Source organism: Zootoca vivipara, chromosome 2 (assembly GCF_963506605.1).
Source record: "Zootoca vivipara chromosome 2, rZooViv1.1, whole genome shotgun sequence".
Lineage (NCBI taxonomy): Eukaryota > Metazoa > Chordata > Lepidosauria > Squamata > Lacertidae > Zootoca > Zootoca vivipara.
Window position 1 is genome coordinate 19,600,386 of NC_083277.1, and position 27,968 is coordinate 19,628,353.

At 51.4% G+C, this 27,968-nt stretch overlaps 1 protein-coding gene across 3 annotated transcripts; it reads left to right on the forward strand.

Annotated features, from left to right (window-relative positions):
- On the forward strand, positions 1-27,616 carry BRPF1 (bromodomain and PHD finger containing 1). Of its 3 annotated transcripts, none has more exons than XM_035106893.2 (14): positions 1-142; positions 3,407-4,016; positions 6,894-7,850; positions 12,174-12,372; positions 13,073-13,225; positions 14,178-14,306; positions 16,592-16,898; positions 21,041-21,346; positions 22,394-22,678; positions 23,648-23,795; positions 25,086-25,222; positions 25,327-25,445; positions 26,625-26,779; positions 26,995-27,616. In XM_035106893.2, exons 2-14 carry the CDS (start codon positions 3,421-3,423, stop codon positions 27,176-27,178), a joined length of 3,675 nt encoding a protein of 1,224 aa, XP_034962784.1. In that variant the 5' UTR covers positions 1-142; positions 3,407-3,420; the 3' UTR covers positions 27,179-27,616. The 3 variants fall into 3 exon arrangements, with proteins under 3 accessions (XP_034962784.1, XP_034962782.1, XP_034962783.1); XM_035106891.2 differs by having other exon boundaries at positions 2-142; positions 14,178-14,324; XM_035106892.2 differs by having other exon boundaries at positions 2-142; positions 13,091-13,225; positions 14,178-14,324.
- Positions 27,617-27,968: the final 352 nt, after the last annotated feature.

The window sequence follows — 27,968 nt, forward strand, 5'->3', positions numbered from 1 at the left end:
CGCCGCCGCCACCGCCGCCGGAGCCTCCTCCTCCTTCTCCATTGTCCGGGCCGGGCCGGGCTGGGCCCATGGGCCCTGCCGCCACGAGAGCCGCCCAGCAGCCGCCCAGCCGCCGCTGGCGGGGGGCCTGAGGCCGAGCGCGGTGAGAGAGCCTGCAGGCGGGCGGGGAGGAGAAGGGAAGCGGGGAGGGGAAGACGCCCGGCGGGCGGGCGGGTTTCTCCCGCGGAAACAGCGAGGAAACGGGGGCTGCCGCTGCTTCTGCGTGGGTCTGTGTGTGCCTTGCAATGGGGGGAGAAGGCGGCGGGCAAAGCATTGCATTTTCTACGATATCCCCCCTCCCCCACCGCTCCTGCCCCGCCAACCCACAAGCCGCCTTCTCCTCCTTCCCCAGATCCGACCCACACTCCCCCCCCCAACCTCCGATGCATGCAGGGCAGCCGGGGAGGAAGTGCGCGCGCGTGGGAATGAGAGAGATAGAGAGAGCTTGACAGCCCCTCTTCCTCCCATTGCAGCAGATATCCGTGGGGCCCCCAGGGGTCAGGGGTGACGGGTTTGCTGTGAGCCGCCCTGAGATCTACGGGCGAAGGGCGGTCTACAAATCCAGCACATCAGAATAAGAAGAATAATAGGAGCAGTGTTGTTGTCCAGCAACCTCTAGGGAGGGCTGCAGCTCTCCCTCTCTTTAGCGCCCACTGGAACAATGTGCCCAACAGCAGGGCAGCAGGGGGATGTGGTGTGCGGAGTTCTCTGTGCCCCCCCCCCCTTTCAGAGAGAGAGAGAGAGACGCCTTGGATGCGGCTTGACAGCTGCTTTGCCCAGGTGGCCCCCTACCATGACAGCTGCTGCCCTGCTGTTGGGGGAGGTGACATGGGGCTTGCATGAACTTGGGGGAGCTTGGTGCTTCTGTGTCTGCTCTCCTGCCCCACCCACCTATGCTGGGAAGGTGCCACGGAGGTAAAGAAGGTCCAGGGAGCGAAAAGTGGGTGGCCTGATGGCCGCTACCCATTGCCCTCCTGGTACACCGCAGGGTTCCTTGGACAAAGGTGGTGGCATACTGGGTTGGTGTTTTCCTCTGCCTTCTCTCCTACCCACCCGTTCTCCTATGATCTCTCTGTGGCAGAGGGGTGCCTTGGAGATAGGGAAGGTGGTGTGTGATGGGAGCAGCTTCACGGCCACCTGCCCTCCCTCGTTTTCCCTTAGTTATTGTTCTCCTAATAGCTGCTGGCACAGCGTGGGATGAGAGAGGTAATGTAAGGTTTGCAGTGTGTAAATAAAGCAGGGTAAAGCCTCTCTTATCTGCTTTCCTATCCTTTCTGTGCTAATTCTTGTTCCTTGCTCCAAGCAGAGGATGCCGCAGGTGAGAAAGGCAATGTGGGAATTATCAGGGCTAAAAGGTGTGCTGGGCTGATTGGCGTCCTTCAGTGGCCCTTTTCTGTTTATTCCTGGTGCTACAACAGCAACAAATGCACACACATATACAAACACAGAGTGTACAACTGAAGGGAAAGAGCAGTTGGGCGACATTGTTTTTGTTTGTTACTATGTTGCACATTTTTGTGTTTTTATATTGTAATTTTTTGATCCTCAGATGGAGGGCGGGAAAGAAATGTAGTAAACAGCAACAGGTGCAAAGAGTATTAATTTTCATTTCCTCTCCAGCTAGGGGACACCATGGCATGACAGAGGCAATGTGCGAGAGAGAGAGAGCATGAGCAAGAAGTGGCAAGTGACAGGCATTCTCTCACTTCCCTTTTTGATGTTGCTATCAATTGTACAACTATGGATAGTATTAAGTCAAGGGCCATTTCATGCTGCTAGCCAGACTTCCCTTGTCATTCTCTGCAGCTAGTTTATACTGTACATTAAAAGCCGGGGCGAGCAAAAGCTGGTGCTGAAAAGGAAGAGCAATCTACATCGTGGTGCTTTGCCATCTACCTCACTTCAGAGTGGGCCTTGGGAGGGGGATATATTTAGGGGGAGAAAAAGGTAGCCCTTCAGATACCTGGCTATTCGGAGCCTTAAAGCTGAGAACCAGAAATGGATTGGGGCTGGTCGAGTTGTTTCAGAACTTCTGATACATGCCAGCCACTGTATTTCGTCCCAGCTGAAATTCCAGAGTAGTCTTCAAGGGCAGCCCAGCATATAACACATTTCAGTAGCCCACATGGGATGTTTACCAGATCCTGGATAACGGTGGCCCACCTTGTCTCTTATGCAGCTGGGGGGTAGTGGGAGGATACCATGAGGAATTTGGCTAATGCTAATTCTCTCAAACTCTTTCCCTTCCCCACCACTGCCAGACTCCTGCTGCTTTAAAATTTAGTGGTAGCAGCGTGCCTGGCAAAGAACAGAAAAAAAACAAGTGAGAGGATCCCTGTCTAGAGGGCTTACGGTCTGCCTTGGATGGAGTGGAGAGAGAAGACAGGAACGGATAAAGGGGTAAAAACGGCTTTGAATGTTGCAGGACATCACAGGTGTGAAGGTCACAAAAAACAAAATATGAAAAGAAGAAATAGAGGTGGACACAACAGAGACTTGCTACATGGTGGTTCAGCCAATTGGTGGTATTTTTGAAGCGGCATGCCTTACCTTTGCAGTTTGCATGTCTAACCACGCCAGGCACTATTAGACGTCCCCTGCCGACAAGGCTATATTAGTTGACTCTGTGAGGCTGGAATACAGGTAAGTCAGCCAGCAAGAAAGAAAGAAAGAAAGTGAAGAGGTTCAGGAAAAGCTTTGCTGAAGAAGTGGGCTTTGAGGAGTAATTTGTATGAGGAATGGAGAACAGCTAGACCAGGGATGAGAACCTCAAGGCTCTCTAAATGTTAGACTGCAGCTCCCTTCAGCCATAGCCAGCATGGCCATCTGTCAGAGGATGATAGGAGTTGTAGTCCGGCAACACCTTGAAGGCCACACTTTTCCTGTCCTTGAGCTAGACAGACAGGAAGCCAGAACCTGCTCTGCTCTCTGCACAACCAGCAGAAATTCCTTAGATGGGCCGCATCAGGCAGGGTGAATAGAATAACATCCCATGTTCCTAGTGCCCAGATGGCTGCTGCCCACATCTCTCCTTGCGTGATTTAGCAATAACCCAGGAGAAAGAGGACGAGGTGCAATACCCGGTTAGGGAAAAGAAGCAGTACAGTTCTGTGCAAAATTTTGCACAACAGTCTCTGATGTGATTGTCACGTTTCGGGCCAGTCTGCCACTGGGAACTGGCCTGGTCCCCGTGTGCATTTTGTGCTAAATCAGTTGAGTCGGTCCTGTTATGACATGCTAGAAGCCTGTTTGTGAAGCTCCTGGCTCCTCCCGGCACGGGCATTTTGGGTCTGTGGGGGGTAAACCTTTTTGTAGGGGTGGTGCGCCAGCCCTGACCAATCCGCTCTTGGTTCCCCCTTCCCTACAGAGCTAGCTGGTGCCATGGGGGTGGACTTTGACGTGAAGACATTCTGCCACAACCTGCGGGCCACCAAGCCGCCCTACGAGTGCCCTGTGGACACGTGCCGCAAGATCTACAAGAGCTACAGCGGCATCGAGTACCACCTCTACCACTATGACCATGACAACCCCCCGCCCCCGCAGAGTACCCCCCTGCGCAAGCACAAGAAGAAGGGCCGGCACGGCAGGGCGGCCAACAAGCAATCGCCCAGCCCCTCCGAGACCTCGCAGTCGCCGAGCCGAGAGGTCATGACCTACGCGCAGGCCCAGCGCATGGTGGAAGTGGACCTGCACGGCCGCGTGCACCGCATCAGCATCTTCGACAACCTGGACGTGGTTTCCGAGGACGACGAGGCACCCGAGGAGGTTCCGGAGAACAACAGCAACAAGGAGAACACGGAGACGCCCTCCGTGGCCCCCAAAGCCGGCAAGCATAAGAACAAGGAGAAGCGTAAGGACTCAAACCATCACCACCACAGTGCCTCGGCGGGCAACATGCCCAAGCTCCCAGAGGCCGTGTACCGGGAGCTGGACCAGGACACGCCTGATGCCCCTCCTCGCCCCTCCTCGTATTACAGGTACCACCTGTGGGTTGGGGGCACCCCGTGGAGCTGCGGGTTGGAGGGCTTTGCAGAGTCGTGTTTGGGTTTTGATTGTGTCCTATGTAAGCAACTTAAGAGAATGATTCTTCTTCTTATCTTATGTGGTATGTTGTTAGCATCTGTCTCGAGAGACAATGGAGTTCGCCTCCTGGGGTGAAGTCAAACCACTGGAGAATAGGGCTGGGCGATACCTGGTTTTTCAGAATCACGATATATCAGCAGCTACGGTAAACATCGTGATATACCGACATATCACAATGTCTGAAATAAGGATGGAGCTATGTACAGGCATTGTCTGGATTCACAGTTTCCCACACATTGTGATTTTTGCATAGAACACACGCACAGACATCATGATTTGCAGTACAGTGGGACCTCGACTTACGAATTTAATCCGTTCCGAATGCACACTCGTAGGTCGAAATACTTCGTAAGTCGAGTTTCCCATAGGAAAAGCGGTTTCCCATAGGAATGCATTGGAAACGGAAAAATTCGTAAGTCAAGGAAACCGCATCTAAAAACTCGTAAGTCGAGGAAACCGCATCTAAAAACTCGTAAGTCGAGGAAACCGCATCTAGCTGTGAACGGGTTTTCCGTTCAGATGTCGAAAAAATCATAAGCGCGCGGCCACTTTTTCCGCTCGTAACTTGAAAACGTCGGATATCGAATAGCTCATAAGTCGAGGTCCCACTGTATATCGTGCCAGGTCAAAAACTATGGAATCGATATAGCGATATGGACTTCAAACTGGTTTTGAGCAATGTATCGATATACGTCTCACCCAGCGCTGCTGGAGAATCCCAGCGCCTGCTGTGGCTGTGGAGATTGGTAACTTGTAGCTGTTACCTCCTGTGTTGTTTTTGCTACATTAACAGCACTGAAGTGAACTCCCTGGGGCACCAGCCTGGGCAGTGTGTGAGGAGGTCCTGGGCTGCCCAGACGACAAGACACCCCCCCCCCTCCCAGCCTCGCTGGTGTGGTCCAAAGGAAAGCAGAGCAGTATGTTTGGCACCAGCGTGGCTGCAGGAGTTTCAGGAAGGAGGTGTACAAGATGCCTTAGGGACCTCGCTCAGGATTTGTGTTGGGTTTACTCCTTAGCTTTTTCTTCTCCTGATGGTACCCTGCTAGGCAGTGGTGGTTTAGGATCAGAGTTTTCCTTCTCCTAGATGGGCTAGGTGTCCCCTTAAGTGGTATACAATATCATTAATCATCTCCATCCAAGCTGAGGTTCTCAAATGGGGAGGAGGGCACTTTAATGATGTTCTGCTGAGCATTTCTCTGGGGGCCTCTGCACTTCTCTCTCGCAGGGCATCTCCTGGCTGTGCCTTGTTGCAGCTTGGAGACCGAAGCAGCCCGTTTCCCTTGGGCAAAGGAAGATTTCCTCCCTCCCTAACAGGAGGGGGGTGGGTTGCACCTTGGGAGGAGAATCAGGAGCAGCAGTATTCCTACCCGGTGGTCACAGAATTCCCTGGCATCAGGGGGCAGGGTAGAAAGAAAGTGCTCTTGCCTGGAGAGATGCCTTAACTCCCCAACGCCACCTCCCTACCCCTGACTTTTGAGAGGTAGATTATGCTGAAGTTTGAAGACTCTGTCTGATTGCACCAGTCCGGTTCACTCACCTGTAAGTAGTGCGGCTGCTTGGACGAAAGGATTTTCACAGAGTGACGTGATAGGTTTCTCCCTCCCCCCCCCCCCCCAGGACAAACAAAAAAAGGGCTTGGGTGGCTGTGACCAGAATTCTCAGCATAGAGGAAGAGGGATGGCATGCAAAGCTCATGCTGCCAAGAAGAGAGCACTGAAGCAGCCAGTCGTGTCTCAGTCAGTACAGCATGAGACTCTTAATCTCAGGGTCGTGGGTTCGAGGCCCACATTGGGGAAAAGATTCCTGCATTGCAAGGGGCTGGCCTAGATGACCCTTGTGGTCCCTTCCAACTCTAGAATTCTATACGTAAAATGGTGCAAGTGAACAAATGACGTGGGACAAACTGGCAACACTTCCTATTAGGCTGCCAGTCAAAATCTGTCCTGTTGTGCTCCTGCTTTCAGGCCTAGGGGTAACAGGTCTCCCTCTGTAGGTCAAAGCAACCAAACCTTAATGTTTTTAAAACAAGCTACGTAGCTTCAGAACTGGGCTAGATGCAGGTCAGCACACAAGGTGCAGAGTTAGGCAGTGTAGTTAATTCTTGATTCGAGAAAACGGCACACAGCTCAGCGACGCATCCCGAAAGGAGTTGCAGTTGCCAGGACAGATGGTCAACTTCTTTACCCCATCTAAGTCTCCTCCTTCTGCCAGATCTTTCCCAAGCAGCCTCAAACTACGTTGGGGCACCTGCAATCTCTCTTCTGTCCTTTGCATTGCCCTGTGTGTCCTTGGAGACAATGAGGGAGAGGAGCTTGTTGCAGCAGGAGAGGCAGATTCCTGGGAATCTCCTGCAGCCTCTTGTTCCCTCTGTGCTTCAGCCTCTGAATCTGAGCTGCTCCCTGTCACAGGCTCTCCTCGCTCACTAAAGCCTGTTGCTACTTCAGCATCCAATCATTCCTCCCTCCCATTCTCCCTCGGACCTCTCCTCAATGTCCAATCCCCAGGCTCGGAGCCTTCCTCCTCTGGGGCTTCCCTTGGGGGGGGGTCTCCCAGCTGGCGCCTACCCCCACTCCTCGTCATCTAGCCAGTCCCTGACACCTAGCACTTAAAGGGCACGCCCGGGTGGAAAGATGCAAGTAACAGCCAGCAACCCTATAGGCGCTCCCACCTCTGTCTCCTCCCCCGTCACTTTTCTCAGTTGTAAAAGCGCTCAGTCGGCCCCGGTCACCGAGCCTTGTGCTTTTGTCCCTTTCCTTCCCCGCTCGCCCCAGATACATTGAGAAGTCGGCCGAGGAGCTGGACGAGGAGGTCGAGTACGACATGGACGAGGAGGATTACATCTGGCTGGACATTATGAACGAGCGCCGGAAGACGGAGGGCGTGAGCCCCATCCCCCAGGAGATCTTCGAGTACCTGATGGACCGGCTGGAGAAGGAGTCCTACTTTGAGAGCCACAACAAGGGGGACCCCAACGCCTTGGTGGATGAGGACGCCGTCTGCTGCATCTGCAACGACGGCGAGTGCCAGAACAGCAACGTCATCCTCTTCTGCGACATGTGCAACCTAGCCGTGCACCAGGAGTGCTACGGCGTCCCCTACATCCCCGAGGGCCAGTGGCTGTGCCGCCGCTGCCTGCAGTCCCCCTCCCGGGCCGTGGACTGCGCCCTGTGCCCCAACAAAGGGGGCGCTTTCAAGCAGACGGACGACGGGCGCTGGGCCCACGTGGTGTGCGCCCTCTGGATCCCGGAGGTGTGCTTCGCCAACACGGTGTTCCTGGAGCCCATCGACAGCATCGAGCACATCCCCCCCGCCCGCTGGAAGCTGACCTGCTACATCTGCAAGCAGCGAGGCTCGGGCGCCTGCATCCAGTGCCACAAGGCCAACTGCTACACCGCCTTCCACGTCACCTGCGCCCAGCAGGCCGGGCTCTACATGAAAATGGAGCCCGTCCGCGAGACGGGGGCCAACGGGACCTCCTTCAGCGTCCGCAAGACGGCCTACTGCGACATCCACACGCCGCCCGGCTCCATGCGGCGCCTGCCCGCCCTCTCGCATAGCGAAGGGGAGGAGGAAGAGGAGGAGGAGGAGGACGGGAAAGGGTGGAGCTCGGAGAAAGTGAAGAAGGCCAAGGCCAAGTCCCGGATTAAGATGAAGAAGGCGAGGAAGATCCTGGCCGAGAAGAGAGCGGCTGCGCCGGTGGTGTCGGTGCCCTGCATTCCTCCCCACAGGTAGGGCTCGTTCCACATCCTTAATGAGATGGAACCACATCACGAAGCGGTGAGGTTGTCTTCTGGGTAACTGGAGGCTTTGCAGGCCTGTTTGTACGGCCCAGGCAATAATAATAATAATAATCCCTGGGTTTTTATTATTTATTACTATTTGTAAAGGTAAAGGGGCCCCTGACCATAAGGTCCAGTCGTGTCCGACTCTGGGGTTGCGGCGCTCATCTCACTATAGGCCGAGGGAGCCGGTGTTTGTCCGCAGACTGCTTCCAGGTCATGTGACCAGTATGACAAAGCCGCTTCTGGCGAACCAGAGCAGCACACGGAAACGCCGTTTACCTTCCCTATCCCTATTTATCTACTTGCACTTTGATGTGCTTTCGAACTGCTAGGTTGGCAGGAGCTGGGACCGAGCAACAGGAGCTCACCCCGTTGGAGGGATTCGAACCGCCAACCTTCTGATGAGCAAGCCCTAGACTCTGTGGTTTAACCCGCAGCGCCACCTGGGTCCCTATTACTATTTGCATATTTGCCCTATACCTGTAGATCCAAGGGCATAAAAGTACAATATAAAAAAAAACACAAAATACATAATAAAATAAGAATAGGAGCAAACCAGTAATAACCCCCACATTTAAAGGGGCATCGGATGTCAAATCAGTATTTGGGGCACCTAATCCAGAGGCCTGCTATGTACAAACTGTCTTGGGCTGCATCTACCTGAGTCAAAAACGTGAGTGCTTGTGAATGGGCTGCCTTTTTATTTACAGTGGTACCTCTACTTACGAATGTTTCTACTTACAAATGGAGCTCCGTTCGCCATCTTGGATGTAGTTTAGATAGGATTTTTTCTACTTACGAAGTTTTTAGATAGGGTTGCTTCGACTTACGGATTTTTTCTCCCAATGCATTCGACTTACAATTTTTTTTCTACTTACGAATGTGTGTTCGGAACGCATTAAATTCGCAAGTAGAGATACCACTGTATTTACGTATTCAGAATAACCAGTGGGATAAGCTCCAGAGAGGCTGGCTTGTCCAAGGCCACTGCGCAAGCTCCACAGCTGATCAGGGGCTTAAACTGGGCTTTTCTGAGACCCTGCATACATTGTTGGACTCCAGCTCCCATCGTCCCTGACCATTGGCCATGCTGGCCGGGGCTGATGGGAATTGGAGTCCGGCTTTATCTGGAGGGCCACAGGTTCCCCATTCGCTTCTCAAGCTACTACACACGTGTCTCCACCCCCACCATTCAGCCCAGACACTGAGATCCAGCGCCGAGGGCCTTCTGGCGGTTCCCTTATTGCGAGAAGTGAGGTTACAGGGAACCAGACAGAGGGCCTTCTCGGTAGTGGCACCCACCCTGTGGAATGCCCTTCCAACAGATGTCAAGGAAATAAGCAGCTATCCTATTTTTAAAAGACATCTGAAGGCAGCCATGTTTAGGGAAGTTTTTAAATATTTAATGCTGTATTGTTTTAATATTCGATTGGGAGCCGCCCAGAGTGGCTGGGGAGACTCAGCCAGATGGGCGGGGTACAAATAAATTACAAATTATTATTATTATTATGTATTTTATTTTATTTTTTACCGTCATGGGAGTTATGTTCAGTAAGTTTGCATGTGACTTTTCAAGATTAAATTTTTAAAAATAATTTAATATATATATTTCTGCTAAAGGAGAAGCACTTTGGGAATAAGTGGAGATGGGCTACTGCTAATGTTGCCATGGACAAACATTTCAGGAGTTGGGGGCTGTGCTTTTTTTCAAGGGTACCTTTTTTCTTTAAAATAATAATAATAATACTGTTCAGGGGTGTGTACTTATTTTATCCATTTTACAAAAATTTATATATCGCTCCGCCGTCATGAAACCTCTGAGCAGATTACGATCAATAAAACAACAATTTAAAAACATTTTAGAAATTGTCCGTAAACAGCACCCCGTTTTTTAAGCGGAGGTGGTGCTCCTGTTTCTTCCTTCCTTTTCAACTCATCTCTCTGTGAGCACAGAAGATTGTTTATGGCCAGAGAAACTGTTCACACAACGGTTTGACGACAAGGTCGGGCAAGACTCCATTCTGTGTTCCCTTGGAACCCCACTTTCGAATTTGTCTCACCTCTGTGGGCAAAATGGCAAGGTACCAAATTGTACCAGGCTGAACGTTGCTTTTGCTGCACGGTGAAAAACGGTCTCCTGCTGGACGGCGGTTCTGCCATCCTGTCCATTGGGAGCAGGAAACAAGCCCGGCAATGGTGGGTGTTTCCTCCGCTGTGTGTCACCACATCCCAGAGGGGAAGGCATTCCCCTTGTTGCTTTGCTTGTGGGTTTATCAGTGTTACGCGGCCGGCTGCGCCTGTTAACAGAACGCTGGTCTCGATGGACGCCGGTCTGTTTTGCAGACAAGGCAAATCTTTAAATTAATTTGTCGTTGCGTACGTATTGAGCACCTTTTTCAGTGTACAAAATGCTTTTTAAAAAATACAGAATTTCATCCCACCACAGCTAATGAAACCAGCCTTGTAGCAAAAAGGCAAATTGCCAGCAAATCTGTACCTTAAGGCCCTTGGAGGATAAGGCTGTCAATAGCTACGAGCTATACTGGCTAGATGCTCCCTTCAGGTTCAGGAGCAACACGCTTCTGAGTCCCAGTTGCACCAGCAGCTAAGAAAGCTGTTGCCCTCATGTTCTGCTTTGTAGGCTTCCCGTAAGAGAGCCAAATGTGGTGTCGTGGCTGGAAGACCAGGGTTCAAATCCCTACTTGGCCGTGAAGCCCGCTGGGTGGCCTTGGGGCAATCACAGCCTCTCGGCCTAACTTAACTCATAGCGTTGGTGCGAGGATAAAATGGGGGGGGCGGCAGAGAACATCTGTGCCCTCTTGAGCTCTGTGGAGAGGAAAGGTGAGATATACATGTAATAATAAATAAATAGAATAACATTACTATTTTCCAGGGCAGGGGCTCCCAGCGGTTCTGTTGCTGCAGCCACCAGCCACTCGTCTTCCTGACTGCAGAGAAGTGCTCTTGTCCCATGCAGGGGCGAAGAGGCAAGTGGCAACTGTGGCTCGGGGTTAAGCAGAGAGACAGTGAATTTGCGGCTTAGGAGAGATTTGAGGCCAGGTCAGATCCAAAAAGTTGCCCACTAAACCTCAGTCATCCCAGGTGCATCCTTGTGCTTTAGTTGGCGGCGCGATGTATTCAGGAAAGGAGTTCCACCCCACCAGATTCTTGATTTTTTTTTTCCACTCTCAGACTTCGGAGGCCAACGATGGGATGCCAAGCGGGCTATTTTAGCTAAGGAAATTCCATGGAGAAAGTTGGTGGGTGGATATAGCCCCCTGTTCAGGATCTAATTGGGTGCCACATCCATTTCACAGGCTTGGGCAAACCTATTTTAGCCTCATCCTTCACCTAGCTCAGGGGTGTGGGGCCTTTGGCCACCCAGATATTTTGCAGGACTCCAACTCCCAACAGCCCCCTGCCATCATAGCTAATGGCGACAGATGATGGGAACTTGTAGTCCAGCAGCATCAGGAAGGCCAAAGTTTCCCTGCTCCTGACCTAGCTCCTTGGTGGCCCTTCCCCTGGTCTCCTAGCGGTGCACAGATGGACGAATTCTGAAGCAGGGCAGAGTGAAAACTCCTCCACTGCAGAACTCTCATTCACCAGCAACGTAGCAATAATAACATTAACGCCACATCTCTGACGTTAAGGTTAGAGAAGGTTAAGGGGTGATATGATAGCCATGTTCAAATATATAAAAGAATGTCATATAGAGGAGGGTGAAAGGTTGTTTTCTGCTGCTCCAGAGAAGCGGACACGGAGCAATGGATTCAAACTACAAGAAAGAAGATTCCACCTAAACATTAGGAAGAACTTCCTGACAGTAAGAGCTGTTCGGCAGTGGAATTTGCTACCAAGGAGTGTGGTGGAGTCTCCTTCTTTGGAGGTCTTTAAGCAGAAGCTTGACAGGCATATGTCAGGAATGCTTTGGTGGTGTTTCCTGCTCGGCAGGGGGTTGGACTGGATGGCCCTTGTGGTCTCTTCCAACTCTATGATTCTATGTTTATAGTTGATGAAAGTGGTGGAAAAGGCTGAGAGCTAGCAACACGGCCAAGCCTGCTCCATGACCTTCCAGTTGCGTAGGAGATTTGAACCCAGGTTTTCTTTCCCCCGTCTCCAAACCCCGCTGTCGGTGTGTTCTGCAGCACAGTGACGCCGCTTAGCTATTTTCCTTAGGCCTGTGGTACAGGCGGAACCACCAGCCTCCCTGGCCTTGCGACATGACCGGTTGACCCTCCCCGCTCCGCCCCCTTCTCCCCCCTGCAGGCTCAGTAAGATCACCAACCGCTTGACCCTCCAGAGGAAGAGCCAGTTCATGCAGAGATTGCACAGCTACTGGACCCTGAAGAGGCAGTCCCGGAACGGAGTGCCCTTGCTGCGCCGGCTCCAAACACACCTGCAGTCGCATAGGACCTGCGAGCCCGGGAGGCCGGCTCCTCCTCCTCCCGTGTCCAAGGCTGAGCAGGTACGTCTTCCCTTGAGGTTTGGAGCCAGGGCGAATGTGGGGGGGGGGGGAAGAGTGGGGTATGACTGCCAGGCGCCTGTGGCCAAGAGCAAGGCCTCTGGTGCCTGGCCACCCGCTTGCCGTCGTTTGTTGGACTTGAAGGAGCATGGGGTTGTGCGGGAGATGCTTAGGCTGATTTCACGGCAAGGCCGGGCGATGCGCTCCCCAGTTTGCATGCAGGAAGGAAGGCCTTGGCTGCTGCTGCAGCGAGACGTGGTGGGTGCGGGGGGGGGGGGGCTACGGATTTCCTCTGGCCAAGGCCGAAGCCAGCATGAGCTTAACCCAAAAGGACCGGCTTTGCATGCGGAAAGTCCCCGGCTCACTCTCGGCGGGCGGGAGGGTGGAAAGCCCTCTTCCATGACCATAGAGTTGCCGCCAGTCAGGGTAGACAGTCCAGGCAGGGCGCTCTGACTCTGTGCAAGGCAGCTCCGTGCATCTTCCTTCCTTCTGCCAGGAGGGAGGGAGAAGGCACTGGGCCTCCTCTTGCAAACCCGCCAAAGGGGTCCCTGCCCTCGCCGTGCCCCGTTCCGCTCTGGCATTTGCCACTGCCCCCCCCCTCCCCTCAGCTCCTGGCAGCAACCCTGGGCGGAGCCAGCTGCCGCTCTTCTTTTGAGAGCCGTGGAAACCTGGCAGGGGGCAGGGATGCCCCTTCCTCTCATAGACTCTGATGTTCCTGCAGCGAGATAACACAGAGGATAAGAACTGGGCCCTGAAAGAGCAGCTGAAATCCTGGCAGCGCCTCCGCCACGACCTGGAACGAGCGCGCTTGCTGGTGGAGTTAATACGCAAGCGGGAGAAGCTCAAGAGAGAGACGGTAACCGCGGCGGGAAAGGGAGATTGGGAGGGAGGGAGACACGCTTGGCGTGGACTGGCGAGAGGGGAGTGTTGGGTTTCTGCAGCGTAGCCAAGTGGCATGATAAGAGGGGAGCACAGGGCTTTCCTAGGGGAGTTATGGGATGGTGTGGTAGAACTTCCTGCTTGGCAGGGGGTTGGACTGGATGGCCTTTGTGGTCTCTTCCAACAACTCTATGATTCTATGAACCCTTCCTCAATGAGGGGTGTTTGGGGAGGTGCCAAGCTTCTCCAGGTATTATTATTATTATTATTATTATTATTATTATTATTATTATTATGCCGCTCATCTGGCTAGGTTGCTCCAGGCATTCTGGGCAGCTCCCAACGAAATATTAAAAACGCAACAAAACACCAGCCGTTAGAAACTTCCCTGTGCAGATGTGAATTGTTTGCTCTAGTGCGAATTCTGCTCCCCTCTTGTTCGAGCCTAGTTCCCGTTGTCCCCAGAGCTCGCTCCCAGGCCATGTTCCGACACGGCAGGAGCGATGCAGCACCAGGATTTCCCATGATGCACCTCTGCATTCCCGGGGAGGAGTGGGGGGGTAAGGATGTATTACAACAGCGTATTATGGGGGTTCCACAAGAACAAGATCCATAATGGCCGGCCAGCTGCCCCAAAGATGGCTCGGTCTCCCCAAGAGTAAAATTCTCTTACAGCGCAGAGTTTCGGGTTCGGGGGACTCCCAACTTCCAGCAAGCCCCAACCAGCACAGCCAGTGATCAGGGATTTGGTGGGGTGGGTGGGGAGTTGTAGCACCTGGAGGGTCACCGGTTGCCCCCCCCCCCGAGCCCCTCTGCCCTGTGCATTGGTGCTTTCTCACCCCATGCTACTTCAGAGGTTCCCGGCTGAGGCGCAGCAGACTGTCCTAGGGACCCGAGAGCTCAATGGCTCCCCCTGCTCTGTGTTTCAGATCAAAATGCAGCAGGTGGCCCTCGAGATGCAGCTGACCCCTTTCCTCATCCTCCTGCGCCGGACGCTGGAGCAGCTCCAGGAGAAGGACACGGGCAACATCTTCAGCCAGCCGGTCCCGCTGTCTGAGGTAACAGAACTCTACGAAGTAAGAACCCCTCCACCCCCAATTTATACTTTGCTCTGTTCCCATCCAGCCCTGGCGCTGGGCCTGTCCTGTCCTGTGCCCCCCAACAACCCCGATCCTCCCTTCGCACGCCCACAGGGTTGGGCCGTTGTGTGTGCGAAAGGCACCAGAGGCCCCGCTGGCTGGGCAAGTTGCTTGAATGTACTATGGTCCAAAGCTTCCTAACAGGGTTAGACGCCGTTTCCAGGCCTGGCGTCAGTAGATGGCCTCTTTGCGCCTCCGTGCTGGGACGGCCCACTGCTAACACCTGCCCTGGGCCCTCTTGTATGCAAATGAGGTGCCACAGAGCATTGTGGGGCAGCACTTTCTGTGCTGTGCTCGCTGTGACTTGAAGGAGTGTGGGCTGGTCCAGGTCCAGGTTTTTTTCAACAGAGGCAGCTTCGCTGCCGCTGCTGCTGTTTCGCTTCAGCCAAGCAGGCTGTCTGTCCCTGCCTGTCCTCTCCAGCTGCCCTGCTTCTAGGGGGGCAGCTGCCCCCCTGCCCCATGCTGGGTACGCCCATGCCACCGTGAGTGGGAGGGGGGGCGGTTTGCAGTCACTGCCACCACCAAAAATTGCTTTGGGAATTATCCATTTCTGGGAGTGTTTGCAGGGTGAGGAGAGGAGGGCGACCAATGTGTTAAGTCACCCAGGTCACCAAGGGTTTCCCTTGAAGGTGCAGGGAGGGGGACACAGGTTGGGCCGTCTAAACTCAAGCTAGACTGTTCCACTCCTTTTGAGGATCTGCTTGCCCTACAGTCTGGTCGCCGCAGGGGGAAATAATGACACAATTGTTCAGCTAGATGTGGCCAGGCCACTTTTAGAGCTTCTACACACAGAGAGAGACTGCAGCTAGAGGTTCACAAAGTCCTCGTTCTGGTCATGCGGAAGGCAGTCTCACTGTTGCTTGTTTACGTAGGACCAAGTCATGGTTTAGTGTTACATTCCCAATGTGGCCAGTCCTTCACACTCCTCCTCTGAAAGCGGTGCTGCTATCTAAGGTCATTGCATCATTCATATGATGGAACTAAGAAGATCGGAGTACACATCTTGGTTGTTTTTAATTTCAATAAATACAGAAAGTAGAAAAGCTATGGAAACTCAGCCTTCAAGGGATACCTTGTCTTCATCAGAAAGAGGAAACAATTCAGTCCAGGTTTAGATTCTGCTTCTAGGTTGGGCAGTTGGGAAGGCAAAAAATACACAAAATCAGCACCACTCCATCAAAGTGAATTGTCTACTGTGCAGCCAAAGTGTTGTTGTTTTTTAAAGGTTCGTTTTACATTTCTAACTGTTGATGGAAAAAGAAATTGTTTGAAAAGATCACTGCAGGCCGGGGCAAATGTGTGTGGTAGATTACTGGTTAGTAGATGTCTGGTTATCAGCCCCCTTTTTTGAGGACGCTCTCTTATTTTTTTACTGACCCACTCTCTTTAGCAGTACAAACTTAACCATACGATCAAGCTTGCTCTATTCCATGCAGTACAGCATAATTATATAAAAAGACTGTTTTCCTGTCACACAGCTTTATTATATATGGGAGGAGGATGTAGGAACAGTCTTTGCCTAGGAAGAGGAAGAGGTTTGTCCCCAGCCCTTAGTCAGGGTGGTGCAGGGCCAGGCAAGAGGGGATTTGGAGAACCTCCTATGATGCAGAGAGAGTTGTGTGTTGAGATTGAGACCTATTGAGAAAGGAAATTGAGAGATAATAGGTGGGTAACCAGGTATGCATAGCTGCCAAGTTATCCCTTTTTTAAAGGGATTTTCCCTTATGCTGAATAGGCTTCCTCGCGAGAAAAGGGAAAACTTGGCAGCTATGCAGGTATGGCGAGGAAGTATGCAGGCAGACACTTTTAGACACATTAGGGGACTTGCAGTAGATGCAGGGGAGCAGAGATTGGGAGCAAGGTCCCAAACCTCTTCACGAGCAGCCTGCCAGCTTTCCTTTTGCTCCCCCTTGCAAGCGACCCGCCTTTCTAAATGTTGGTTATTCCTTCTTCGGAAGGTGGGGGTGGGAGGACACTGTTCACAGGGCCTTGGGGGAGGGTGCCCGTCTTTGTGTGCCCGCGCTGAATGGCAGTGCCCCTTTCTCCGTGGGGAAATTGCTCCCAGGTTGGGCGAGAGGCTTTTGGGACTGCTTCTAACTTTTGTTTCGTCTTCTCTTGGAGCAGGGATTCCCCACCCCGGGGCGGCAATCTCCCCAATCTCTTAGCCGTGCTGCTCTTTCTCTCTCTCTCTCTGCCCACTGCAGGTGCCCGACTACCTGGACCACATCAAGAAGCCGATGGACTTCTACACCATGAAGCAGAAGCTGGAGGGCTATCGCTACCTGAACCTGGACGAGTTCGAAGAGGACTTCAACCTGATCGTCAGCAACTGCTTGAAGTACAACGCCAAAGACACCATCTTCTACCGGGCAGCCGTCCGCTTGCGGGAGCAAGGGGACGTTGTGCTACGGCAGGCGCGCCGGCAAGCGGAGAAGATGGGCATCGACTTCGAGACGGGCATGCACTTCCCCATGGCTGGGGACGAGGCGCCTCTGCGAAGCACTGAGAATGGTCAGTATAAGAAACGTCCTCAGCTAATGCCCAGAGATGGTTGATAACTAAAGAAGTTGGGAGTTCTTGATTGAAGCTTACATAGAAAATTGTAGAAAGGCAAGAGCTCTGGCCACAAAAGTAAAATTGTGTTGGACTAATAGTTCAAATGATTCAAATTCTTCAAATAGTCTCTTATAGATGAATTTATTTCTTGGAAGTTTATATGCCAGGTGAAATCGATGCACCAGGACAAGGCCCTGTTTCGAAAATTCCTTCTTCAGCTGGAAAAAGTTAAATGTACATTCATCAGAGACCCTCTTAACATATTAATTATCATATAAGCAATATAAAGTCATCTAAAGGTTTACAAACATGTATGCAAAAATGTATAATAAGAACATAGTCTTACCAAATAGTCTTAAAGTCGACGTGTACTGGTAGCTTAGAGTTAGGTGACTGAGAGTGTGTTTGTAATATATAAAGAAAAGATTGGGTGTGTTCTAATAAAGATTTAAAGATAATTAATATGCTAAGAGGGTCTCTGATGAATGTACATTTAACTTTTTCCAGCTGAAGAAGAATTTTCGAAACAGGGCCTTGTCCTGGCGCATCAGTTTCACCTGGCATATAAACTTCAAGAAATAAATCTATAAGAGACTATTTGAAGAATTTGAATCATTTGAACTATTAGTCCAACACAATTTTACTTTTGTGGCCAGAGTTCTTGCCTTTCAGAGATGGCTGGTGGCTGCCCGGGAGGGACAGGAGTGCCAGAGGGGAAAGCTGCCCCAGGTTGCCTGGGCAGAAGCCGGCATTCACTCGGGCTGGATCCTCTGGGAAGAAAGGGGTGTCCGAAGAGGAAACCCCCCTGCCTTTTCTCCCCGGTGAGATTGCAGCCGTTGCCGAGATGCCTTTATCGCAAACTACAAAAGGGGTTTTGTGGGAGGGCTGAAGCTTCTGGCAGTGTTGGCTGCGTGCCCTAAAGGCACGTAGAGGGGGGCACCCGGCTGCCATGATCTGAGCTGCTGCGATTTTAGAAAAAGGGAAGAAGTGAAAGGAGGGGCTGGGCAAGGAGAGCCTCAGGGAGGAAGATGGAAGTGGTCTGAGTGCGAGAGAAGGAGGTCACAGGGGTGAATTTGGAGAAGAGGGAGGCTAACTAAGGGAGACTTTTTCCAGAGCTGCAGGGGCTAAGAAAGTTGGAGCTTGGGTCGAAACTTTCCCGTTGCAGCTGCCTACCGGCAAGCTTGTATAAGGGCTCTCAAAAATTGCAGTTTGGTATGTTGACGAGCTGCCAGAGGTGGCTTGCAGAATTTCAACTAGTAGAATCCCTCTTGGCAACTTTCCCCTTCCTCTCCCGTGCAGGAAAAGTCCCAAGGCAAGAGGTTTCTTCCTTTTACGGGGCACAAGCATTAAACAATGTTTGAATGTGTATCTAGGCCAACAAACAAGAAGGGGATGGGGTGGGGGTGGGATTCACAAACCATCCTCCAATGGTCTCTCCACTCTCCCTTCTATCCTCCCACCCGGCAACTTACAATTGCCCTGAGCCTCTACGGTTGTTTGTTTGCTATCTTGGCTTTTAGCCAAGAGTAAAAGGACCCGATGTTGCCTTGAATCCTTTTTAGCACTGAGCCCTTTGTATTATGGGGTCAGACTCAAGAAACTGCCCTCCTCTTTGCTTTGTGACAAAGAGGATGCAAAGACAACAACAACAACAACAATTTATTATTCATACCCCGCCCATCCGGCTGGGTTTCCCCAGCCACTCTGGGTGGCTTCCAACAGATTAAAAACAGAATAAAACATCAAACATTAAAAAACTCCCCTAAACTGGGCTGCCTTCAGATGTCTTCTATAAGTCAGATACAGTGGTACCTCTACTTACGAATTTAATGCGTTCCAAACACACATTTGTAAGTCGAAAAAAATTGTAAGTCGAAGCAACCCTGTCTAAAAATTCGTATGTAGAAAAAATCCTATCTAAACCACATCCAAGATGGTGGACGGAGCTCCATTTGTAAGTAGAAAAATTCGTAAGTAGAGTTATTTGTAAGTAGAGGTACCACTGTAGTTGTTAGACGAATGCCCTGCAAGACGAATTTTTCGCAAGACGAATGCATCTTGCGATCTGATGGTGACTTGCGATCTGATGGTGACTTCGTCTTGCGAATCACGGTTTCCCATAGGAATGCATTGAAATTTAATTAATGGGTTCCTAGGGGCAAAAAAAGAAGTTTCAATGTATTCCTATGGGAAACTGCGATTCGCAAAACGAATTGACTCGCGGAACGAATTAAATTCGTCTTGCGAGGCACCACTGTATCTCCTTGACATCTGAGGGCTTCTTTAAGAGCTGTTGGTACTGGTCTTGTCCTTCGGTCTTCAACACCCCTGTCTGAAAGACCTCTTCGATCTGCCCCCTAAAGAAAGTACGGTATGCAGACGACCGTGTTTATCATAAATATCTTCATTGTTTGTTTTTAAATTGCACTTATTTAATTTATTCATTTTTGCAAGAATTACGGACCAGTCTGTTTCCAGTCCATATCAGTTTCAGCCTTTCCTAACACCCTGGATGTTGTTGGGCTACAACTCCCACTATCCCTGGCCATTGGGCATGCATGCTGGGACTGTTGAGGCCTGGAGCCCAAAACATCTGAAAGGCTGAGGAAGGCTGATTTGCATGTGTTCAGCAATAAATTCCTTCCTTACCATCTCCATACAGACCTGCATTTTTTTATATAAAAAAAATCCATATCAACGTGTACTTCAGATGTAGCTTCAAATGCATTTTCTTACAAATACACTATTGTAAACATATTTTGTCTCAAAGGGACATATTTCTACATGTATTTTATTCTTTTTTTTAAAAAAAAAGCACTTTTATGTGTATCTTGATACTTTTTCAAGTCAAGAACCGTGCTGCAAAATTCAGAAAAGTGCAAAATCTGAAGGGTAACTCTAGTCAGATCTGCACATCAGAGAGGTTAACCACCCAAGCCTGGTATATCTGTTTCTTAGAACTTCACATGCTCCTCGCTTTCCCACATCATTGAAACTATTGGTGCAGCTTTCACCGTGCCTTAAGATATTGGCAGCCAGGAGCCAGATAAGAATTATGTATGGATGGGGCAGTGGTGGATAGCTACAGTCCACGGCGGCCATCCTTATAGCTAGACTGTTCACAGTTGGACTCGCTCATGCCAGAGTGCCCCAGAGACAGGTGGTCCAACAAGCTACTTTTCCATGTGCTTGGCTGCTGGTGAGGAGGAGGAAACCGAACAGATCTTAAGATTTATCATCAGAAATCCGGGAAAGTAACAAACTTTCAACGAAAGGAGGCGGGGACAGAAGCTACTTGAATTCCCAGGGATTTGAAATACACCTAAAACTGCACGCATATGGAATTGTGGAAGGCAACTGCCCCCCATCCTTCCCCGTGATGCTTTCCTGCTCTCTATTTCCCCCCTTTTAGGGACTGAGATGCTGCGTAACAATGTCAGGCCTGGGGAAGCTGTGGTCCTCCGGCTGTTGTCCCATCCCAATTCCCAATATCCCTGACTGCAGGGGTTGATGGGAGTTGTAGTCCTGTCTTCTTCTTTGGCGATCACTTGCAGCCGAGTAAGCAACCCATTGTTAAAACCGTGTTTATGGAAGACAAACACGGTTTTAACAATGGGTCCGTAAGTGACTGTGGAGGCCAATTCTGCATCCACACGTCCTTCCACAGCGGGGACATTGGTTTCCAGGCGGGAGTTTTATCACGGTGTGGATTTGCCAAGCGCGCCTTCCTCTTAGCACGTTTCTCCCTTGCGTCCTGAGATCGAGTTTCTTCAAAGCCCATGACACCTTTGGTAAAGGCTGTTCTCCAACTGGAGCGCTCGCAGGCCAGGGTTTCCCAGTTGTCAGTGTTTATACTACACTTTTTAAGATTTGCCTTGAAACAGTCTTTAAACCTCTTTTGTTGACCACTGGCATTACGCTTTCCATTTTAAAGTTCGGAATAGAGTAGTTGCTTTGGAAGACGATCATCAGGCACCCGAGAGCTACAGGTTCCCCCACCCTTGCCTCCTTTCTTTGCCTCCTGGGTTCTGGTCTCTCCTCGGTACATCGGCGGAAGCCTCCTCCTTATACTGGGCTTTGTTTCCTTGTTGGTGTAGATGAGGAGCGGATGCTGCTGTCTGAGAACCAGAAGCACCTGCCCCTGGAAGACCAGCTGGGCCTCCTGCTGGAACGCCTGGCCGAGGTGAGCGCCGGGAAGCAGAGCGTGGGCCGCTGCCGGCGGGCCAAGATGATCAAGAAGGAGATTACGGCCTTGCGGCGCAAACTGGCGCACCAGCGGGAGTCGGGGAGGGATGGGCACGGCCCCCTGACCCGCATCATCCTGCCAGCCCATAACCCCTGTGAGAAGGACACGCAAACCGACAGTGCCGCCGAGGAGAGCAGCAGCCAGGAGACCGGCAAAGGTGAGTGGCGGGGCCTGAGACCGCATGGTAGAACACCTAGGGCTGGGCGATGCCTGGTTTTCAACATCATGATATTGGGCTTGCCAATTAGAAGGTTGGCGGTTTGAATCCCTGTGACGGGCTGAGCTCCCGTTGCTGTGCCCCAGCTCCTACCAACCTAGCAGTTTGAAAGCACGCCAGTGGGGGTAGATCAATAGGTACCGCTGCGGCGGGAAAGTAACAGCGTTTCCATGTGCTCTGGTTTCCATCACGGTGTCCCGTTGCACCAGAAGCGGTTTAGACATGCTGGCCACATGACCTGGAAAGCTGTCTGTGGACAAACACCAGCTCCCTCGGCCTATAGAGCGAGATGAGCGCCATAACCCCATAGTTGCCTTTGACTGGACTTAACCGTCCAGGGGTCCTGTACTTTTACCTTTATTGTGATATATCACCAGCTAAACATTGTGATATACTGATATATCACTACGTCTGGAATAAGGATGGAGCCATTTGGAGGCATTATTTGGCTTTGTGGTTTTTCCTACATTGTGATTTTTGCATTGCACACACACCATGTTTCACAATATATTGCCAGGTTAATAAACTATGAAACCAATATCACAGTATGGACTTTGAACCAGTTTGGAAGATATGTCACCCAACCCTAACACACATCATGATTCACGATATATTGCCAGGTCAAAGATCATGAAACCAATATAACGATAGGGATTTCAAACCGGCTTTGGATCATATATCAACGTATCACCCAGGCCTAGTAACGTCTTCCTTGGCATCAGCCCTAATAGATTCCCAGTGTTTACCCAGCAGCTCATAGAGTGGGACCTGCCACTTCCTATTAGCCTTATCCCCTACTCTGGAACTCCTGAGATCTGTTCAGCGGCTGCTGTGGGTGACTCCCATCACAGGAGAGGGGGCCGCTCAGCGTATAGGGGGAGCAATCCCTCCGAATGAACCGTTCAGCTTCCAAGGATGGGCAGTGGGGATACTGAAGGGAAGTGCTCATGTTCATCCTCTGAGCAATGTCACCACTTGCCCTTCCAGGCCTTGGCCCCAACTCATCCTCCACGCCTGCGCATGAAGTCGGCAGGAGAACATCGGTGCTCTTCTCCAAGAAGAACCCCAAAACGGCCGGGCCCCCCAAGCGTCCGGGGCGCCCGCCCAAGAACCGTGACAGCCAGCTGGCTCCGGGTCATGGGAACAGCCCCGTGGGACCCCCTCAGCTGCCAATCATGGTGTCCCAGCGGCAGCGCAAGAGGGTGAGAAGCCCGCGGCCCAGCTCCACCTCGGACAGCGACAGCGACAAATCGGCAGATGACGGTCCAATTGGTGAGTAAGGAATGGGTCCAAGTTGAGACAGTGCGTGGGCGGTCTTCCTTCCGCAACGAGTCCATGTCACGAGTGCAGATACTTATATTGGAAGGGAAGAAGAAGAGGAGTTTGGATTTGATATCCCGCTTTATCACTACCCGAAGGAGTCTCAAAGCGGCTAACATTCTCCTTTCCCTTCCTCCCCCACAACAAACACTCTGTGAGGTGAGTGGGGCTGAGAGACTTCAGAGAAGTGTGACTAGCCCAAGGTCACCCAGCAGCTGCATGTGGAGGAGCGGGGAAGCGAACCCGGTTCCCCAGATTACGAGTCCACCGCTCTTAAACACTACACCACACTGGCTCTCCAGGGAGGTGGGATTTGCTGCAAACTCCGCATATGTGCAAGGAAGGAATTAAATAATGCAAACCTTTTTCGTTAGATTGTGCCCTGCAGGTGTAGTTCAGCATCCGGTAAAGCGGCAACAGTTTGATAGGAAGGTATTTCCTGTGTCAAGTTAAGCGTCTTGTCCCAGTTAACAAAGTGGTAAAATTAATGTCAGCGGTGAAAAGAGAGGGGCTAGGTCTTCTGGGAAGCCGATGGGGCACAGAGGCTGAAAGTATATTGCTGGGAAGGGCACAGAAAGATGTAAAAAGAATGAGGGGGGAGGAACAGGGGAGGGGACAGAATAGATAAAAAGAAAAAGCTTGTAATGCAGTGTTTCCAAACTTGGGTCTCCAGCTGTTTTTGGACTGCAGTTCCCATCATCAATGTTCTTGCTATGTAGGGATGATGGGGAGTTGTAGTCAGGTGGAGACCCAAGTTTGGGAAACATTGTTGTCATGGATCCCATCTGTGCTTGAATCTACCTTTCACAATTTGTAGTGTAACAATTGACCAGGTAGAAAGCCATTGGAGAATTCAGCTATAGGTATTATGTCGGAGCCTGTTGTGATTTGCCCTCTCTCCCCCCCCTTCTCTCTCTGCAGACCTGCCGGCCAACGGCTTCAGTAGCGGCAATCAGCCAGTCAAGAAGAGCTTCCTAGTTTATCGCAACGACTACAACCTTCCGCGCAGCAGCTCTGAATCCGAGTCCAGCAGCACAACCAGCAGCAGTGCCGCTTCGGACCGTACCAGGTACCAGGAGATATCCTTCCCATTGTGCAGAGCTGTGAAGCCGGGCCTCTTTCCCTCCCCTCCCCCCCTTAGCCTAGGTGCACAGTGCAGAATAATAGGAGTGGCTAGATAGTCCCGATGAGGCAAGTGTGAAATCTCTAAACTGCCCTTCCAGTTATCGAAGGGAATATTGTCAGACAAATGCACCGCCCTGCCACAAGGTCTTAGCACAACCGCTCGCCGGATAATGGTGGGCCAAAAGCAGAAGAACTGTGCCACAAGGAAATGACTGGTTTTAGCAAAAGTAGTGGCTTCGACAAGGTTCTATATCGCGAGTCATGGATCAGGCTGGTGTAAATCCAGGCACTGTTCCAGATGAAGCTGTGTACCCAGCACACCTTTAAATGCTGTTTGTGTTGTATGCCTCTATATAAAGAGATTTACACACGTTTCAAGGCAATGAATGACCAGTAGTCAAGTTGCCTGCATGCTGTTTCCAGTATTAGGTTGGCCGCTGCAGGAAACAGGATGTGGGATTACCCTATTTATCTGTGTAGAACACTCCCCTGTGTATGAGACTACCCCTATTTTGGGGGACTTAAATTTAAGAAAATGGGGAGAAATGGCCTAGAGTTGTTGAGCTTTTTTGGGGGGGGAGGATTGCTCTTAATTGTTGAGCTTCTTTTGGGGGGGGGGAATGCCGAAAATCACCATCCCGACAAACACTGACAACTGCTCGCATCGCCAAAGCCGACGATCGCACGCCCAATTGCCCTTTCAACAGCCGATCCACTGCAGTCCTTGTCGCAGAAAAATCACCCACACAATTATTGCAGCAGCCGCCAATCCAAAGCACCCCTTGTCAGCAGCCGCCAATCAACCACCAAATCGCTGCTGACAAGCTCCTGCTCACGGCTGCACCCAATCACCCGTTTCCCCCCCCCCCATGCACTATCCGTGTATAAGACGACCCCTGTTTTTTAACACTATTTTAGAGGGGGGAAACGACATCTTATACACGGGAAAGTATGGCAGGTAGGCCTCTGGTCTGCTCCACGAGCGCTTCTCTGACGTATGCCGCAATGAGAGACTGGGGACATTTTCTTCACTTGCCATGCTTGCCCAAACATCTAGTGGCGAGATCAATCCTGGCATCGAATGCAGGAAGTTCCTGCAGTACATCCTTCTTGGACTTCCCAGGGAAGAGGTCTCATTCCCTTCCCCCTTCTGCGTTTAATGCAGAGGTAGCAATCTCCCAGGCTTCTGCGGGAACGTGGAAAGTTAACATGACTTCCGCTTCCTCCCATTTAGCACAACTCCCTCCAAGCAAGGCAGGGGGAAGCCCTCTTTCTCCCGCGTGAATTTCCCAGAGGACAGCAGCGAAGACACGTCAGGAACAGAAAACGAGTCCTACTCGGTGGGGACCGGCCGAGGGGTGGGCCACGGCAGTGAGTATTTGGGGCAGCGTTTCCTCTGCTTTCCTCTCTGGAGATGGGGCTGGCGAGGAGGATGGCAATGACCCCTTTCCCCCTCTCGTTCTGTCTTTGTGCAGTGGTGCGGAAGAGCATCAGCCGATCGGCCGGCTGGCTGTCCGAGGATGAGGACTCCCCTCTGGATGCCCTGGACCTGGTGTGGGCCAAGTGCAGGGGCTACCCCTCTTATCCGGCACTGGTGGGTTTGATGTGCACGCACACATAATACGCACTGATGAGGGTTAAGGAGGGTTAAGGCCACTGGAAACCTCGGTAGGGGTGATGCACCTTTTGAAACAATAGTAGAAAATGTGGTTATGAACCAAGTGAAGGTTCAAGGACAGGTCTTGTGAGATAGGAAAGTTTATGCAGAATAGAAAATGCTACTTAGTGTAGAAACCAACAGAAACACAGTATTCAGCTGTTTTTTTAATGAACTTTTCTAATTCTTGCAGAGAAAAAACAGGGTAATTTTGTGTGGGGGGGGGAGAGAGAAAACTCCGACTCCCATCAGCCCCAGCCGACATGGCCAATAGTCAAGGATGATGGGAGTTGTAGTCCAGGAAAATCTGGATGAGCAAAGGTCCTCAGCTTCTGCCGTACTACCTTCTGTCAGTGCTTTTTTTTTGTTGAAAATTGAACTCAATATTTCAGCCTCCACATCCTTAAACTCTAAACTGTGCATCCATACGACGATCAGTTTGTTAGCTACAATATAGATGGACTACTTGCCTAATCAGTACCTTTTAGCATAAGCCTGGTGTAAACGAAAACGTTAAATGGTTGTTGCATTAGTAATTTATTCTAAACACATCATTTAAGTTTTAGGATTGCACACTTCTCTAATTCCGCTTCACGTTACTATGCACGACACATAATCTAGAGCCTTTGAAATGTTTCCTCCACACCCATGAAGGACAGAAACCTGTTTTAAGGGGAGAAGGGGCAGGAGAAATCCCAGACAGCAAAGGTTTGGGGGAAATCACAATTCTGTGACCGCCAGCAGCACACATGTGCAGTTGCGAGCGGCGGACAACTCAGGCTGTTTCACTTGTAAAGGCCATATTGGTCCTTAAAGCCTCAATGCTGAGTTGCCCAATCTGTTTACTTGTCATATTTCCATCTCCTCCAGGCAGCTCAAGGCAGTCAGTTTGCATGCTGTGTGGGTTAGGGTGAAATATACAGACTTGCACAAGGCCAGCTGGTGAATTTCACAGTTAAATCGGGCCTTGAACCTGAGAGTTTCCCCACTCCAGCACTCTACATACGAGTGCAGCCTTTCCTTGTCTGGTGGGTGGGTGTTCATGCTCAACGATTTCTCTATGGCAACATCTGTGTAGTTGCCCTTCTCTGATGTCTGATCTTCCCCCGTTGGCAGATCATTGACCCCAAGATGCCACGGGAAGGGATGTTCCACCATGGCGTCCCCATCCCCGTGCCCCCCTTGGAGGTACTGAAGCTGGGAGAGCAGATGACTCAGGAAGCCCGGGAGCATCTCTACCTGGTCCTCTTCTTCGACAACAAGCGTACCTGGTAAGGGCCCATGACGGACATTTGCAGAGATGGGAGGGGGGCTGCCATGTCTGGGCTGAGCAAAACCGAAACCTGGTGGATAAATTTGGGGGGTGGAGCTGCCCCATACCGAGAAAGGATGACTGGGGGTGAGACTTGGGAGAACAGGGAAGCCCTCTCCCTTCAGGGGAGGCAAGCACCCCTAGTGAGTTTGGGTCACTTCGTTTCCTTTGCAGGCAGTGGTTGCCCCGCACCAAACTCGTGCCCCTGGGTGTGAACCAGGACCTGGACAAGGAGAAGATGCTGGAGGGGCGCAAGTCCAACATCCGCAAGTCTGTCCAGATTGCCTACCACCGCGCCATGCAGCACCGCAACAAGGTGCAAGGAGAGCAGAGCAGCGACTCCAGCGAGAGCGACTGACCCTCACCGGGGCTCCCGCCCAGGCTGCTCGCTCGGTGCAGCTGGACTGTACGGGAGAGGGGAGCGGGGAGCTCCAGCCTCAAGAAGCCTGGGCCCTCGGTGGCCAGGCTGCGGGAGCTTGCATAGAGCACCCAACGGCCCCTCCAGTGTGCTGAGCACACCCACAGAGCACTGTGCCCTCCGTGTGGGCAAGCCTACCTCTTGTGCCAGCCTGCCGTTCCTTGTTCCATGCCTGGAATTGCCCTGACCAGCTGCGTGAGCAACACCCTGTATAGCTCCCAAGGACAATACCCCACTGTCTGGGTCCTGAGGTCCCCTGGGCCTTTGTAAAATACTGTACAATAGTGGGAGAATGTAAATTATTTGGGCTGCTCCATGAACACTCACCAACACACAGATCCCGGCCCCTCGTTTCCCTGCATCATAGTACCTGCCCTGATCCATTCTCCTTTCCTTGGCCCAGTCCTACCGACACTCTGCAGAGCAGGGCCGCTGTCTTCTCACTCGCACATTTTGATACTATAGCTTTTTGGAACCTGGCTCTGCCTGATCCCCCCCCCCCCATGCCCTGTAGGCCCCCGGCTCTTCTTTCTGCTGCAGCCGGGTGGGCATTTGTACTTGTATTTATTTTGGAGGAAGAAGATCTCTATCAATTCTTAGAAAATAAAATGGCTCTTTTGGAACCAACGGTGTCTTGTTTTCTCTCTCTTTCTTTCTTTCTTGTTACCAGAAGAGATGAGGGAAAGTGTTTTGCTTTTTCATGTTCTCCTGCCTTTTCTATACTTTAGTC